The sequence below is a fragment of the Cucumis sativus genome, chromosome 5 (genome assembly GCF_000004075.3).
Source record: "Cucumis sativus cultivar 9930 chromosome 5, Cucumber_9930_V3, whole genome shotgun sequence".
NCBI classification, from domain to species: Eukaryota; Viridiplantae; Streptophyta; class Magnoliopsida; order Cucurbitales; family Cucurbitaceae; genus Cucumis; species Cucumis sativus.
Genome location: NC_026659.2, coordinates 2948288 through 2966204, shown reverse-complemented (window position 1 = coordinate 2966204; position 17917 = coordinate 2948288). Strand labels below are relative to the sequence as shown.

The following is a 17917-nucleotide window of genomic DNA, read 5'->3' as shown; positions in this document are numbered from 1 at the left end:
TTCGAGTAATCCAAGATTTCAAGGCCCAAATAATTGATACTTGTTTCAAGACCACCCACATCTTCTCTTGGGCTTCAATATTTTCTTGCCCAAAAACTATGAGTTTGATTTTCCACCCCGGGAGAATGATCAAGATCCATCTCCACGAAACAAATAATAGTAGTTGTAAGGAATTTTTGGGGACGGAGGGGAAATTTTGATTGTAATATTTTAATCTCTCAACAACCAATGTTGTGCGAGGGAAATCCATAATATTACCTATCTTCTTCTTTCTGGAAATTCTTGTTCCACTCTGCAACTTATGGGGTTTTCCTCACTGCCCATCTTCTCCTTCTTCGTTTTCGTCATCATAATCATCCCAATTTCTCATTCCTTACCCTTCATTGTACTCCATGGTATGTATCTTTTTCCTTTCCTTTGAATTTTAAATGTATGTTTCTGTATCTGAATAATTATTTGGGTTTATAGTCAACTGGGTGTGTTTAGATTTTACTGTTTGAACTTGTTGGATAAAGAAATTGATTGTTTGGTATGAATGATCCTTGTTTTAGTCAAAAGGGTATTTGCAGCGGATGCTTGGATGGTGAAGTTTGTTTTTCTGGGAATCACGGTTCTTAATTGAGCTGTTTAATCTTTGGGACGCTTTTTCCCATGTGTTTTAAATGTTTTTTTTTTTTTTTGTGAACTTATGTTTTACACTTTTCCCACTTCTTGATTTGTTGTTCTTGATATTTATTCAGCTGTTTTCACGAAGTTTATTCAATTGGAGTTGCAATGAAGCTCAGGGTTCATTTGGAGCCATTTCTTGGTTTTTAGACTAGATTTGAAGTGGTCTGTTGTGTTCTGAGTTGATATTTTCTCTCTGTTGCAGGCATTGGAGATAAATGTTCAAATAAAGGCATGAAGAAATTTACTAAGTACTTGAGTGATAATTCTGGTGCTAAAGGATACTGCATGTATGCCTCTTTTTGAAGACCTGTATCCATTTTCTTTACATCGTTTTTTGCGTCAACTGTGGTTGTATGACTGGTTTGTCCATTTTTCATGTAAAATGCCATTGTTTGCATACTTGTAGTAGGTGTGCCTCGACCTCAATGAGGCCACTTACGATTGCTCTTTTGTCTAATGGAAGGGCCTCCCCCCTCCATCTGATAGAGGAGCAAGAGTGGGATTTCAGGTCGAACTTGAGGTTGAATTGCTTCAATGATGCTTAAAACCACACCTCTTGCCTCATTAGTTTGATTAAAGGAACTTTATGTAATTGATTTCTTTTTCAGTTTCAGTTCTTTTGCGCTGTTTAATCTTGGTCATAATATGAGGAAATGAAAGGACATAACGCATAAAACACATTTTAAATTGATGGCCGGCCTTTATTATTTGCAATAAGCAAAAAAGTTTTTTATACTATACAATCACCATTAACATGTTTATGTTAACTTGTCATTAGATTTGTCTCATGATTGATTAAGCTCCTTGAAGTCAACCCAAGTTGGGGAATTTTTTTTTTCTTTAATCTTATTGATTTCTGAATGTCCCTGTTGTATCTTCGACTTGTCTAGATAGTTTTCTTTTCTCAAAGTTTTTCCTCTACAGAATCTATGTGACCATTGACATAGCTTAATTCATCCTCCTACAGAGAAATTGGCAATGGGGGGTGGGATTCATGGTTTATGACACTTGAGGCGCAGGTTAGATAATGAATAATATGATTCGATCATCTTGATACTAAGACATGATTCGAGTTGTGATGTTTCTGTTTTCTGTTCTGCAGTCTCAAATTGTTTGCAACAAGGTGGTATAGATCTCCAGCTGGTTTTTTGCCTCAATAGGATTCTGACATCTATGTTAACTTGCAACTAGTTCGTTATTATGACTACAGGTGAAGAAAATGAAGGATCTAAAAGAGGGTTTCAATTTTGTTGGTCTCTCCCAGGTGATTCATAAGGACTTGAGAACTTTAGTTTAACTCAAGACTTTGTTTCAACATAACTTTTTTCTCATTTTGAACTCGTAGTATAATGAATAATGATACTTTTAAGTATGGATTTCGAACTTGACGTTTTTGTGTTCTACTGCTTGCTGTCTTCGAATATTCGGGATATTATCCTTCACTGAAGTTTGTTGCTTGTCCGATTGTTTTCCCCTGTTCTTTCCTTTTTCTCCCTTTCATTTCTCATAAAGCAGTAAAGATTAAATAAATCATCTCTTGTTCTCTCTGTTTTCTCAAATTAAATTCCTTCTGGGAGTTAATCTAAGCTTCTTTTAATAGGGTAACTTAATTGGTCGAGCAGTTGTGGAGTTTTGCGATGGTGCTCCTCCAGTGAGTAACTACTTTGATTTTATTTATGTTTATCAGCATGGTTGCCATTTCCATAAATGACTCTTACTTGTTACTTCTCTGCACATGGAAATAGGTTCAGAATTTTATTTCTTTGGGCGGTCCTCATGCTGGCATATCCTCTGTTCCACTTTGTGGTGTAAGAACTGCACTTGCTTTAGCATCTATCATCATTTCAAATATAGATGGTTATATTTTCTTTTACTGAAAAAGGCCTTGAATATATATATATATATATATATATTTGCAGTCTGGTATTTGGTGCCTACTTGCAGACGACCTTTTGAAGTTAGCTATCTACTCAGATGTTGTACAAGTATGTCGCCATCTCCAAGCTTCCTTAAACTCTATGATTTTGTGTAACCTATCAACAGGTCGAAGTCCGCTTCTTTGTGTTCTATATAGCTTGGTTGTTCTAATCATAACTGACTTCCTCTTCTCTTATTATGTAATGGTCTTGCAGAATTCTTTGGCTCCCAGTGGTTTTATTAAATTACCAAATGTGAGTAGTGTTTATTTCTAATCAGATATGGTTTCATTACATCTCCAAGTCCACAAGGATCCTTCTCTGTTTTTCTTTTTCCAGGATATTCCTGACTATTTGGAGCACTGTAAATTTCTCCCGAAACTCAATAATGAACGTCCCGATGCCAGAAACTCCACTTACAAGGAACGATTTAGCAGCTTAAAGAACTTGGTACTAATCATGGTAAGTTTGGCTTATGGAGAAGCTTGTGTAAATTTGCGGAGTTATTGTTTTCCATATATTATTAAGGATAAAACAAGTTGCTGTCTTTTGCTTTCTAACAGTTCGAGGATGACACTGTTCTGGTTCCAAAGGAAACGTCCTGGTTCGGATACTACCCGGATGGAGAGTTTGAACCCATTTTACCCCCACAACAGGTACTTGTTGACCAAATGATTGTTTACACTTCACAATATCCTTGAGATTGCACAAGCCTTTTTTAAGACGGAGAACCCATTGTTTTTTAGCAATCCACATTTTAGGTACTGTAACATAGCGCACACACGTACATACATACACGCACACATATCAGGCACGGTAACATTGTAGTGTCTTGGCAATAACAAATGAGACATCCTAACATCTTTAGATAAATCCTAAAAGCACTGAGAGATTGTTATTAGATTAACTACATCCCTATAATAACGGTATCATGTTTGGGGATATTTAGTATTTGGTCGTTTGACGCTGTCTGACAATGAAACTTATCGAAAGGTAGGGAGACTTTGGTTCGTCAAACTCTTCCAAATCAGCTTTCGGGCAGTTTGAGTTTGTTGAAAACCTCGAAACGACCTCTAACTAACTTTCCTTTTACCTTTTCTTTTCTATGGAATGTGATCATGTGAATATGGATTAACATAGACTGTCATTTCTTATATGAGGGTGACCCGTCTTGAAATTGTCTCAACTTGTTTTCGTGCAGACGAAGCTGTACATTGAGGATTGGATCGGATTGAGAAGCTTAGATGAAGGTGGAAGAGTGAAATTCATAAAAGTTGCAGGAGGTCATCTTGGAATATCTTATAGTGATGCAAAGAAGTACATTGTGCCTTATTTGGAGGAGGAACATCATCAACCTTCTCAATTTGATTTACAAATTAAAACAAACAATGTTTCTTTGAGTTTAGCTTAGCCTTAGAGGGAGATAACAATTTTAAGAATTCAATCAAAATACCTTCAACCCTCAAATACTATACTTTTATATAGTAAAAAATATTTTTTTTCAATTCCTTGTTTTCCAATTAATCAATTTGTGGTAACCTTTTTTTTTTCTTTTTGAAGGACAATTTATTTTTTATTTTTTTAATTTTATTATTAAATTCTACAATGATGATCATTATGTCAGTTCAAGAGATTTATAATTGAAACTTAAATTTGAAGAAATCAACAACTGTCAATGCAATGTCATGTGTTTTAAAAAACAATATATGTATTAAAAGTATTCTTTCAAATTTGTGTTTAATAGATTTGGTACAAATTTAAATTTTTATCAAATTAATAGATCTATTTAGAGATAAATCTAAATCTAAAGTTTGTCAAATAAATTCTTTCCTTTTAATTTAATTTTAATATATCAGTGAATTTTAAAGAATTTAAAACTTTATAGACATAAATTTTGATACTCAAAGACCAAAAATCTATAATTATATATTCTTTTTCTGACATACTAGAGAGTGATCCTAAATTCATCGAAATTTAGAATTAGAAAATTGTTTATTTATATATATAGTAAAATTAGAAAAAGATGCAAGTAATTTTATAATTTTGTAATATCTATAAATATTTTTAGAAATAATGGAAATTAATATGTAAATGTTTGATTGTCTACCTATAATAAAAAAAAAATCAATTTGCATTAAATATGGGGAGATACATTCAATAGGGGTATTATAGTGTACCTAAACAGCTCATGAAACATAATTATGTAAATATCAAAGTTTATGGACTTTTCTAAAACTATGAGGGTGGAATTTTCAATTTAATTAATGATTTCAACCAAAATATCACACACAAAAAATATATCAAACAAAATTAGTTGCATATTTATCAAATTTTGTTAATATTTTGGATTTATTTTAGGGTAAGTAAAGTTTACTCCATAATTTATTAAGTTTCTCTCTCCTTAGTTATTAAGTTAAATTATTTTTCCTATTATTAGTTGCATGTGGCAAGTTTGTAGTTATTGCCTAATAGGTGGGCATGTTTGAATTTTCCTAAGGAAAATTTTTCATTTTTATTTAAACACCTTGCCCCTTTTCAATATATTCTGAAAAATATCAAACTTATTTGTAAATATAGTTAAATATAAACAAATAAAAAATAAAAAGTATATTTTGCCATTGTGATACAGTTGAGAATATTTCCTAAATTTGGCAAATATATTATGTTTTAAAAATTAGATTCATCACTCAAACTTATTACTTTTGAAAAAATTGCAAAAGAAAAAGCATATTCATTCTATCAAATATAAAAAAAAAGCATATTCATTCTATCAAATATAAAAAAGAATAAAGTAAGCATTCGATATTGATATATACTTGATAAACTTTTATACACTAAAAAAAGGTCACATTGGCAAAAACAGAAAAAAAAAATGCGATTCATTAAATATCTTATTTTAAATTTATCACTTTCGGCAATTTTTCAATTAAAAAAAATCACTTATAGTGACTATTTTCGTTTGCTTCATTGTATGGTCGATTTGATTGGTTACTATAATTAGGAATTAGAGTTGGTTGTTGGTGGTTGTAGTTGATTGAAAGTATATCTCTAGAGTATAACATTTGAGATAGTCGTTGGTAGCATTGACAGTCGAAGTCGACTAGAATTCACTATAAACTAGAGGCCGTTGCTAGACATGGTTATCGTCCACTTCAACTTTTTTTGAGTCTTTTGAGTATGTAATCTTTGTTTTCAAAATGAAACCAAACACACCGATTACGTATAACATGTATTAAAATACTTCAATGCTCGATTTCTATATTAGGTGATAAAATATTTACCATTCTCAATGGAGAAAATTTTCAAAATCCACATTTCCTCTCCATTAATTTCATTATCTGCACATTTTCTAGTTGTAATCTACTCTTTTTTCTTCCATATTTATCAAATTTCATTTTCCATAAACTTTCTATATCATTTTTACCTCTCCAATTTATGGCATTTTCCCAAATCTTATGGTTTTTCTTTTCTTAAAGGAACGGAATCAAACAATTTCCTTACCTCATTTAAAACCCTATTTTGATGGACAGCTTTACATTAGGTAATTAATGTAGTCTTTACCTAAAAAAAAAATTAATGACCCAAATCTTCCATCTCTTTCTTCTCGACTCCAACAATAATACAATGAAAATCAATAGAGTTATTCGTGTCTTTTCCTAAAGAAAAACAATAGTATAATATCAAAGGGTTATCATAGAGTTATCGGTTTTTTAATGAATTCTATTATCGTAAAAAAAATTGTTATTTTTGCAAACGTCGTGTAATACCATATGAGTTTTTAACCAATTAAGAAAGACACTTGTCCAAATACAAGACGAGCATGAATTAAAAGTATGAGTGGTCAAACAAATCTCAAACCCACGATTTTAAATATAATAGTTAAACTATAAATTTCAACGTAAATAATCCTAAACCTATTGAAAGTCATTGTAGGCATGATTTTACAAGTTTGCAAATTGTGTTAACTTTTTTTAATGTAAAAAAAAATGATGTTTACTTATTAAAATGAGTATAGTACAATTGATATAAAATTTATATTATCGATTTCGAAGTTAAAAGGTTTGATCTTTCCTTTCACATATTGTCAAACATATAAACAATGTTATATTTAATTCGATCTTAATTTCAAGGATAAAATGGGAAGAAAAAAATTGAGAACAAACATTTAATAAAAATGAGCATTTATGAAAAATATATTTTTAAAAAATAGAGAAAATATCATAAATGGCAAAGAATTTCCTCAAATTCAAGTGTGACAATTCAACCAAGAGCGAATGTTCTTATCGAAGTTTTTTCAAAAATATAACAAATAGACAAATATTTTAACAATTTCGAAACAAAAAATTAAAAGATACAATACTTTAGATTTGATTGTTTCTTGAATAACCAAATAAAACGAAAGAAAATAAGAAGGGAGGACAAATCTGAAATGTTTAAAAAAAATTAGCCGGGTCATGTCACTTCACATTACTCATTTGAGGTATCTAGAAATTTATTTTTCGTTTTACACGTTATTTTTTTCTTAAATTATAAATTTATTACGGTTAAAAACAACTTGTTTTTTCTAATCAAATTTTGACAGGAAGAGAACATTTTTAAAAATAATTCAGCATTCAATGTTTAATTTCATAAACAAATTTAAAAATCAATGCAGCATTCACATTTAATTCTCTAAGATAATTTTTTTTAAGAATCACGTGTGAACAAATTATATGTTCTACTTTTTCTTCAAAAGAAATTTATATTTTTCTTTACTAAAATGGTCCTCCAATCCAACACACACATTCCAAATCGACTAAGTTTACAATTCAAACCTTTTCATTTTCACATTACTCACGAAATTTACAAAATTCGAATTAATAATCATAATAATATATGAATTTTCACCTACACCATAACTACGATATAATTGTAAATTGACCACAACTTTTTAGCACATTTTTATTAAGAAAATTTAATAAAGGGAAAAACACTATGTTATTTAAACCCACTTTCATAAGTTTAGGTATTAAGCAATAAATGAATGTGGTTAGAGATGGCAATAATTATATTTTAACTATTAATAATAATTTGATCCAAATCATGGTTTAGTTTTTCTAATTTCTTTTTTTAGTTTCATATTTTGAGACAATTTGTTTTGGTCTTTACCATCAATTATGGGTGTCAACATGTAAGGTTTATATCAATTAAAATGTACCATTGACCAAAAACGACATTTTATAGAAAATTCAAGAGGCAAAATAAAATTCTAAACAGGACTAGGTCTAAATTAAAACGATTAATAATTAAAATACTTAACTCAAATTTGACTTCCAACCCAGGAATTCTCCTATCAAATTCCAACTACCAAAAAAAAAAAATAGCAGAAGACTTGAATTCCTGTTTGTATACCAAAACGGTAAATTAATTCCAAACATAGCAAAATCCATTGATAGTAGACTTTATCATTGATAGACTACTGCTTGGAATATGGTCTAGGAATATGGTCTACGCTATAGTCATATAGTTGGTTCTAAATTTTATTATATTTGTAGTTAATATCGCAACTGAGCAAGTTCTATGAATACAATAATCATAGCAAGAAATCTTCCTAAAAAAAATAATAATCATAGGAAGGAACACATCAAATTCCACAAAGTCAAGTATGGAGACTTCAGTCATCATCTAAGAAGAATATGTGTATTCAAGAAAAAGGCCAAATGGGAGTTAAGAACAACAAAGGTTTTGCTTCCATATCAAAACAATGGCAGTTCACTATCAGAAATTGAAAACACTACCAACCAACCAACCTACCAAATACACACACACACAAAGACTGTTTTAGTAGTCACCCATTCAATCTTCAAGAGTGATGCTCTATGTATTCTCCCCTGCAGATGGGTCGAAGAAACATTTGGAAAAACACGAACTGAAATGCAAGTAATGAAGTTAAGAATACTAAGAGAATGTTTTTGGAAAAACTAGGTTGAGGTTGGTATAATTTGCAGACATGGAAAAACAAAGAAGAAGAGGCTACATGTAGGATCAAAATTCTAAATCATAAATTTGACTTGGACCCATTAAAAAGAACAAAATGAAGCAAATTGGAATCACATAACATAATTATGCTCATTATCTATCATGGAAAGATTCATAAAGTATTAGAGAGTATTTTTTTGCACAAACCACTTTCTTTTAGCATTTATGAAGCTTTTCCAAACAGAGCCTGAATCTCTACCAAATAAGTGCTTACGGTTTCTTAAAAAGGAGAAGAAAAGACCCAAGCAGAGAAATGTCAGAATCTACAGACAAGGAATATAGAAAACGAATTTATTTTCATCAAAGCCACAGATGACCATGTGATTGACAGTCGTGCAAAATTACATGATGGATTTTAGTCTTGGTTAAGAAGTTTTCACGCACAACATATCCTTGAGTTCTAATAGGAGGAACTTATCATATGAAAGCAGCCTAGCCTCTCATATAAATTCAGAACAAAACAGAATGAAGAACAAGAAATTATCCACAGTGTTGAGATTTATGGAACTCACAGAACCAAATTATAGTTACAATAACTACTTACCTCAGATGTTTTAAGGCAAACACATAGAATTGAGTACTAGGAAAATGGTGAAAGCCAAGTAATGCAAAGGACCTTTAAGAGAAAAGATTCGAACATTCACAAAGTTAATGCTCAGATATCCCAAAGACCCAAATATTAAAAATGATGCAGAGCTAGAAGGTTCATTCAGAATATGACTGACAAGAAAAAGATGAAGCAAGAAGCCGCTTCTAGCCCATTAAAACAATAAGAACGACCGATATCAGGGACATGAAGGAAGGATAGGAAACTATCAAAATCAACATCAGCAATAGCTTGAAGCATGTGAATGAAAGTTCTACCTGAAAGAAAGAATGAATTACTACAAGATATAGATTATGCAAAAGAAACCAAGCTTTGGATAATCTGTCCCCAGCAATCTAGGGAAGCCTGTCAAACATTATAACTGATCAACAAATAAGAATTGTTCACATGAGCAATGAAATTCCATACTATATCACAAAAGGCTTTAATAAAAAAAACCTTATAACAAGATTCATTTCGACCTACTTTACCTCTACTTTCATGTTACATAATAAAATTACCCAGTCAGAAGACTAACATTAGAACCTGCTCTTGCATTGGACCGTAGAAGATTATTACAAGAGGAAACAAAAGCATAGAAAAATTGGAATTCCCTATGTGATCGATTTGAATCTTGATTTCATTTCTTCTTCCTAGAAGTAAGAACAGTATACCTCCAACATGGGTCTCAATCAAGGCAGGCGAGGCAAACTATCCCAACTTCAAAGATCAAAAAAATATTATCGTGGTCGTGTCTATCTCTGCAATAACAAGAATTAAACCATGTGGGAAAACGAAAAATCTCTAGTTTGTCAAGTTTGACAAACGAAATCAATTAAATATTTACATTAATGCACCGTCGTGTTTGGAATTCGATAGAAATTGCATTTAATTACGAGCAGGAAGAAAGTGTTTAAAGTACCTTGGCCGGAGAATCGGCGAGACGATAGGAATCGGCAGTAACTCCGACCAACCACAGTCCAGGAAACACGGTCTGAGAGATGACCAAGAAATTAGGAATCAGGAAAGAGAATCATGAAATAATTTCAGTACCACCAAGCAGAAAAGAAATGGCAAGAAAATTTCAGAAAAAATCATACATCGAGTTGCTTCTGAACATTCTTAGGTCTCTTCTTCGGCCGCCGAGAAGGTCTAGATCCAGTCATGATGAATATATCTTCCTCAATCTCATCCCTCGACAGAGCGATCCAGAATTTTCTTTTATCCTTCTTCTCTATTCTATGCGACTCAGTAAATCCCCGCAACCGTAGCGATTTCGGCTGCGGATTCTCTCCTTGCTGAGATGCACCAGCAGCAGATGAAACTGCCCCGTCCATTTCTTGCAAGTCACCTCCATTCTTTAAATCACCATAACCTCTCAACGACGTCCCCTTCCGCGGTCTAAGATTCCAAGGCTTCTGCACTATCTCCTCCCCCTCAACCTCCTCACCTTCCCGCTTCTGCTCCTTAACAACTTCATCTCCAACCTCACCTTCAGAATGCTTGGCGAATTTATCTCCAAGTGAGCATGGCGAAAACGCCAATCTGTTCCGAACCGTCCGCGATCCAACTCGAAGTTGAGGCTTAGAGTCTGCTTCAGACTCCGGTTCAGAATGATCGACAGCAGGCGATGAGTCACCGCCGCCGCCGCCGATTGCCCGTCGAATGCGGTGATTGCTGTTGGTTTGGTTCTTCCCACCCCATTTCAGAAAAGGCAAAGCAAAGTTATGCAAAGGCTGAGACTTAACCGGACCTGTCGCCATTGAAAATCCAACAAAACAACGTCTACAATCTTCTACCTACAAAACGACGTAAGACGCAGAACACTTCTTCTTGAAACAAAACTTTCACAATCTGTAAGTACAAAAACGTTGTGAAACGAACTTCTGTGGCTTGTAGAGATGAATGAGCTGAGAGTCGAGATAGTCGTGGAAGCTCGGCGGAGCCACCGTGAGCGGAGGAGAAAGAGAAAGAAGAAGAATGAGTTTGTTTCTTTTGGTGTGAAATGTGCTAATGGGCTCCGTGGTCGCCGAACTTATATGAGAGAGATGAAGAGCCGAAGCGCGGTTCATTTTGCGTCCACGGTTTTACGCTATGCTTATTTACGCATTTACCCCTTACCTTTCTTGCATTGATAGATAAAGGTGCCTCTGTAATTTATTGAATGATTCCACGATCATCCACGCCCTTTTCAGTAATTTAACTGATTTTCTTTCATTAGTATTTATTATAAGAAAAAAAACCCATTTTTATTAAATTACAAGTTTCTAAATTTTCATATTATTGGTTCTTAGTTTCTTAATAATTATTTTTTCTATTTACAAACCTAACAAAATCAACCAATAAATATATATATATATATACACGTATCACGGTATATTTACAAAAATATCATAACATATTCATAATTGACCGCCATAAACTATGATAGACCATAGATAGATTGTAAACAATCATTTGTTGGCCTAGCTAGTAGCAAAAATAAAAGGAGACGGTCCCTATAGTTCATGTTAGTTTAATATATATTAATTATATTGATATACCAAAATTTCTATTCATAAATTTATATATCAACGAGTGCTTGTGCGTTTTTTATTATTTTATGAATTTAATTCATTTGTTTCAAGAGTATTGTTTTTCCGATGTTTGTATCATCAAAATATAGAGTTTAACTATAAGTCAGCATTATGAAAGAGTGTTGATGAGTTATCGATATAACAATGTTATATTTGAAATTTAATTTTCAGCATGTATTGATATTCTAACAATATACTTGAACAACTGAATATATTAAAAGTATCAATATGCTAATATTACGTCAAGGTATACTTCAAATTAAGTAATTTTGATTTCATGATGTGATATTTGACTAATAACCCAATGTTATACTTGAGATCTTGTTTAGAATAAAATTTGATACATTATTGATACAGTAGTGATATAGTTGAAATGTTATACTAATTTAAATAAAATTTGAACGAGTAAGGATAAACTACTTATACACCAATAGTATATTTAAAATTGTATTTTGAACGGTAATGATTTGGTATTTATATTCTCAAACTATATTTTAAATGAGTATCAATATACTATTGATACATCAATGTTATACTTGAAGTGAATTTTTAATGATTATTGTAGATATAATACTACTAGCACTATAACCTAAATCACATCATCGTAGTCCCAACCATACAATTAAAATAATGGTAACGATAGTTGTTCAAATTATATGATCTACATCGATTATATTAGTTGATCGGTGTACAACATATACACGTATTTATCAAACAAGTAAAATTAAATTTATGACAATAAAATTAAAAAAATGATAATATAAGTCGTTCAAATTATAGAATCCATATCTAGTGTATTAGTTGATTGTGCGATATATAAAGTATATAAAATATGTATATATTGGTAAACTTAGAATATTAGGAAAAAATATGTGGAAACCATTGCTATTATTTGCATATTTTTAGTCCACTATTGCTAGATTGAAAATTTCCATTATAGAATTTTTTTCAAGATAAACAATTTGAAGAGAAAACTGAAAATTACCTTTATTTCAATTTAGAAATAATAATTTTATGTGTAATAATATTTTTAAAAAATTATAAATACAATACTCTCAGTATATATGTAATCTATTCATGATAAACTAGCGACTATATGTCTTATCATCGGCAGAAGATGGTTGGTGATAGTAGAAATGTTATATATATATATATTTGTATACTTATTTTGTGTATATTATTTTAAGAAAATTAATTTAATTTCTCGTTTCTATTTTAAAATTCCTTTATAATACAACTACTATTATATAGCATCAATAAATATTTGGAAGACAAATTTTGTCAATTTAGTAATTATGATGCTTTGTGAGCATGTCATCGTACAAAATTAGTAATTACTAATTACTAATTTGTCCTTTTGTATTTTAAGTATGATTAATTATATAATAACAGTTCATCAATACCTCTACTTTTATTTTATTTATAAATATATTATCATTTATGAACAAACAAATATATAGTTAATAAACTATAAATAAAAGTATATCGTGAATAATCTTTATTATATTTGTAACTTTTTAATTATTATATCTAAAATTACTATACATTACCGTTCTTTTAAATTATTAGACACAACTTCTTTTATTAAAAATAAAAAACAACAGTAATAATTTAGTTTAAAAATGACAAACTATTTACGCTTTAACAAAAACCATAAATTTTTATCAAATATTCTATTTTTAGAAAAAGGAGCTTAAAAAACAAATTATTTACTCCACCAAAATTCATTACACTTATAAAATGTAAATAGTTAGTTTATTTCCTATTTTCGATTTTTTTTTTCTACAAGTAGGTAAATTAAAACATCTCATTTTCTTTTAGGTATTTCCCTTTCCTTTCTTTCTATCGCTTGCTCTCTCCAATTTCTTTTTTCATGGCAATCTCAACCTTGTTTAAGCTTTTGTTTTCATTGTTTTTTTTATAATTCTAAAAGTAATTATCGTCTTGAATATTTTTGCTTCAGGTATCTCTTCTCGGTGTAGGAATGAGACATCACTACATATATGGTGATTTAATTATTTTTATTTAGACTTTGAAGTTCTTTTTTCAATACACATAGATTCACTTACTTTTATTTCTCGTATGATTCTCACATATTGAAAGGATGGAGAAGAAGACTTCAATTATGAAATTCAAGAAGTTTATCAAGGTTGAAGCAATTTAGATATCAAGCGATTTATTGTTTTTTATGCGTTTTGAAGCTTTTTTTTTTTTTTTGTAAATATACACATAAACTAATGAGGTCGTAGGTTTATAGTAGTTTTTTCTTTTTTAAATGCTTGTGTACTTTTTCTTCTTATTTTAATTTTTCTTTCGGTAAATACACACTAATAAAAAAAAAGTTAAGAAATGATTATTTTAAAAAAATTGACTAAATCATAAACTTGTTACTTTGTGTCAAACATACACTAAAAACAATTTTATAAATACTTGTGTGACTCCTCAGAGAAAACATCTCATATTTAAAGTTATTTTATTGAAAGGTCTCTCATTATTCCTAAATTAAAATTATTTTATTAAACTTTATAATTAAGTTTTGTTTTTTAAATCTACACAACACATGCAATGCACTAATATCAAACTAGTTAAAAAAATGCACCACTAAATTTTCTAACCTTAAAAGTTGATCTCTCCTTCATCTTTCAACTATACCCTTTTATTAAAAAACTAATAATGTGAATATTTGAATCTATATATATATATATGATAAATTATAAAAAATAACAAAATATTTACATTTCATTAAAAAAATCCAATGTGCTTAAATATATATATATATATTAATTTTTTTTTTGTCTTTCAGTGATTTTTTTCTATATAGTGTAAATAATTTGTTTTGTTTATTATTTTAAAAAATTATATTTATTTAGCTTAGCTAAAACTAATATCTTATCCTTAATCCAAATTTAGTTTTATATTTATGCATACAAATGAAAACTTTATAGTAGAATGAAAATTTTCTTTATACTATTTTTAATAAAAGGTATTTAAAAACTATTTGAAATGTGTAGAATAAAACTATTTATCATTAATTGTCATGTTAAATATGGAATGAAGTGAGTAAATATTATGGATTTTTCTTTGTAGACAAATATAAAGAATATATAAATATGATGGCATGGGTGAATGAGTGGATGGAAAAAGAAAGGAATAAATGATAAATTGAAGTAGAATATAATTAAGATCAAAGACTTGAACAAAAAAGAAAATGAAGAAAGCTTATGTTGCATTTAGTATATGTTTGAAAATTTAAAATTATTTCAAGGGTAAAATAGTCAACAAAAAAAGATTCTAGACTTGGGTCTATTGAATTGATAAGTAATAATAGTTATTGTTGAAATTTTGATTCAATCTATCAAAGTTTGTTGGCCCATTGTTTTGGTTCAAATATTACAATAAGCTATGCTCCAAATGCAATTTCATTGTTTGAAATTGATTACCGTTGTTGTTTGTTATCGATTCGAGAAAAAGAGACATTTTGTACATCTTCGAGTTCGAGCTTGAAAAACAAGTGAGAAGATAAATAATATCCTCAAGCTATGACTAATGTGATTAACTTTGGGAATAGCTAATATAACAAAGGTTAAATGACCTTTAACTATATCAAAAGTATTTAACTACATGTATAACTAGAGTACACATAAGACAAGTAGCAAAACGACAATAACTAAGAAAACTTTGATAACCCAACTCGACAAATACGGCCTACATCTGGAGAGCTTCTTTGCTCATATAATAAATATTATTGAGATTCAAAACGTGTAACTTATCACAAATGTTACATTAACAAGTTATCACCATAACTTAACTGTATAAACTTAGGCTCCCCTTACGGTAAACTTTAATCTCCTCGAAGACGAGTTCAGACTTTCATTGAATTCATTAACCGCAGTACAATTATCTCAGTCTTTGTTCATATTTCTTATCAATCGATATTCTGTCAAATCCCTTGATGATCTTCATACAATATGTCATAATGCATAATGTAACCAATTTACCTTCGTACAGATCCTTCACAAAAGATATAAATTTTGAACAGCAGTTGTGAATGATAAATTTTACGTTCAGAACTTATGCTTTTTAAAGAGCCAAGAAATAACAATTTTTTTACCACAAAATATTCATAAATATAAGGAATGTCTGTTATCTTCTTCATTAAACCATATAAGTAATTCTAAAATTCACAACAAAATACCTAAAGAAAAAAACGAAACAAAACTACACATATTGAATTTAGTAGACATCGCAAAACATAATACCCTATTTTACAAGCTTATCTCAATTCCATCTCAACCTTTTAAAAAGAAAAAAAAAATGGTTTCTATCTACACAAAAGATATTGAATTTGAAAAGTTGAAGTTCACTTAATGTCTTTGATTGTTTTTTATTCACAACATTCTCAAGACTTCTTTTTTTCCTTATAATCTCAGTTTCTTGCCATTGAAAAAAAGAGTTGTTAACAAAAATATTTTAAAAAATGCATCACATGACGAAATTTAGAAGAAAAAAAACAGCTCATAACATTTTTTTTATTCATATTGCAAATATGACAAGTAATTAGATATATCAGACGGTTGTCAAGTGACTATCAAAGGGTTATTCGCATTTAAAATTGCTACTTTTGCAATTTAAAAAATATAGTGACATAGACTCCATTATCACACAATTTTTGCTATTTTTTAAAACATACCCATAAAAAGTGTAAAATAGGCCGAAAGGGATAAAAAATGATATTTAACCAAAATAATAATAACAATAAATAAATCATATTTTAAGGATGAGTGGTTGAATTCAAACAAATTGAAAAATAATATTATTGAGATAAAGATTAATTTCTTAGAAAAAGATTGCACATAACTTAATCATAAGAATTGAAGTAAGTGAATTAAATTAAAATAAAATGAAAATTGAAAATATAGAAGAAGAAAAAATTATATTATTGTTTATAACCTAAATTTTGTTAAGTGAAGGTTTGTCTGACAAACAGAAAGCAGAAGAAGACTATGAAAAAAATGGGCATTTCCGTAAAAAAATGAGAGCGAAATGACGATATTGTCCTTACAAAAAGTGAGCGTCATGTGGGTTTGTAGGAAAAGAGGTCACAACAGCCGACAGGTGACGCTTTGATGCTGATTTTTCCTTTCTTCTTTTTTGTCCTTACGTGGCCTTACTCATATTTCATAGGGCTAGTTTTGACATTTTCCCTTACCTAATTTAATTAAATAAATAATTTAGGGAACGTTAAAAATTAGAATTTAGACGGTATAGTTTGATAAAATCTCGTAACTAGTTCGATGGTTTACTAAAATCCTAAAAATTTGTTTGACTGTTTTGTGAAGGTTTTATTGGATTGTGGAGATTGAATTCTGTCTTTCTCTAAACCATGATACCATATTTGCAATTTAAACAAAAAAAAATGATAAATGTTGTAATTTTAAATACAACATTCATGTAGGTTTAGAGATTGATTTGATGAAATGTAAGTATTAAGACGCACCTATCTCGTAAATTAAAGCATTGTTTATGGTAATAATTAACTTTCATGGATGGACCAAGACCCTAGCAATAATCTAACATTACATACATCATTTTTTGACTTATTGACACTTTGGAGTGAGGACTATGGAGTAGTGGTTGAGTTATTATGGGACAAGAACTTTATTTAATCGAAGTAGCTGATCGTTAGAACTAGGTGTTGGAAGTGTTCGTTGTTAGAGATTTTGGAGTTGGTTGTTAACGACAGTGGTGGTGGTCGAAGCTAAAGTTGGTTGGTGCGATTGCTCTAGTCATTGTCTCAATTGTGGTTGTTAAAGTTGGTGATGTTGGTTTGTTGGATGCAACAATTGAAGCTAGTTGGTTGTCAGACGTGGTGGCCATCAAAGTTGATCATCGATGGTTAGTCGCCAAAAATGGTTAGTGAAGGTTTTACCGACGTAGCTTATTGGTGGAGCGTAGTGGTAATTGAATGAAGTCCTTGTGGATGTGAGGTAAATGACTAGTCAATGTGTTTTGATAACTATATGTAGTAACAAATTAAGAAGTGATTAATCATTAAACAATCAACCAATAAAAACCGACCTTACTTTTTTTTTTTCCTTTTCAAATCCACTTATTTCATAAGCTATTTTTTGAAAGTTAAATTTGTATGTTTG

At 30.1% G+C, this 17917-nt stretch overlaps 2 protein-coding genes across 3 annotated transcripts; one reads left to right on the top strand and one right to left on the bottom strand.

Annotated features, from left to right (window-relative positions):
• Nucleotides 1-157: 157 nt before the first annotated feature.
• LOC101222043 (palmitoyl-protein thioesterase 1) lies at nucleotides 158-4090 on the top strand. Of its 2 annotated transcripts, XM_031886182.1 has the most exons (13): nucleotides 253-395; nucleotides 741-786; nucleotides 872-956; nucleotides 1637-1688; nucleotides 1772-1792; nucleotides 1880-1933; nucleotides 2270-2320; nucleotides 2415-2477; nucleotides 2589-2654; nucleotides 2802-2840; nucleotides 2925-3047; nucleotides 3149-3241; nucleotides 3787-4090. In XM_031886182.1, the coding sequence occupies exons 1-13, from the start codon at nucleotides 393-395 to the stop codon at nucleotides 3994-3996; spliced, it is 906 nt and encodes a 301-aa protein (XP_031742042.1). In that variant the 5' UTR covers nucleotides 253-392; the 3' UTR covers nucleotides 3997-4090. The 2 variants fall into 2 exon arrangements, with proteins under 2 accessions (XP_031742041.1, XP_031742042.1); XM_031886181.1 differs by lacking the exon at nucleotides 741-786 and having other exon boundaries at nucleotides 158-395.
• A 5411-nt stretch (nucleotides 4091-9501) lies between these two features.
• Nucleotides 9502-11208, bottom strand: LOC101222282. The gene is made up of 3 exons (XM_004152343.3): nucleotides 10290-11208; nucleotides 10112-10183; nucleotides 9502-9950 (listed from the first exon to the last, which is right to left on the bottom strand). Exons 1-3 carry the CDS (start codon nucleotides 10950-10952, stop codon nucleotides 9945-9947), a joined length of 741 nt encoding a protein of 246 aa, XP_004152391.1. The 5' UTR covers nucleotides 10953-11208; the 3' UTR covers nucleotides 9502-9944.
• Nucleotides 11209-17917: the final 6709 nt, after the last annotated feature.

Excerpts from the sequence above, each read along its gene's own strand:
- LOC101222043 (XM_031886181.1), top strand. The coding sequence starts at position 302 with ATGGGGTTTTCCTCACTGCCCATCTTCTCCTTCTTCGTTTTCGTCATC. Across the intron at positions 2,321-2,414 it reads TTTGCGATGGTGCTCCTCCA|GTTCAGAATTTTATTTCTTT; the intron begins GTGAGTAACTAC and ends ACATGGAAATAG. Across the intron at positions 3,242-3,786 it reads CCATTTTACCCCCACAACAG|ACGAAGCTGTACATTGAGGA; the intron begins GTACTTGTTGAC and ends GTTTTCGTGCAG.
- LOC101222282 (XM_004152343.3), bottom strand. The coding sequence starts at position 10,952 with ATGGCGACAGGTCCGGTTAAGTCTCAGCCTTTGCATAACTTTGCTTTG. Across the intron at positions 10,184-10,289 it reads ATGTTCAGAAGCAACTCGAT|ACCGTGTTTCCTGGACTGTG; the intron begins GTATGATTTTTT and ends GTCATCTCTCAG.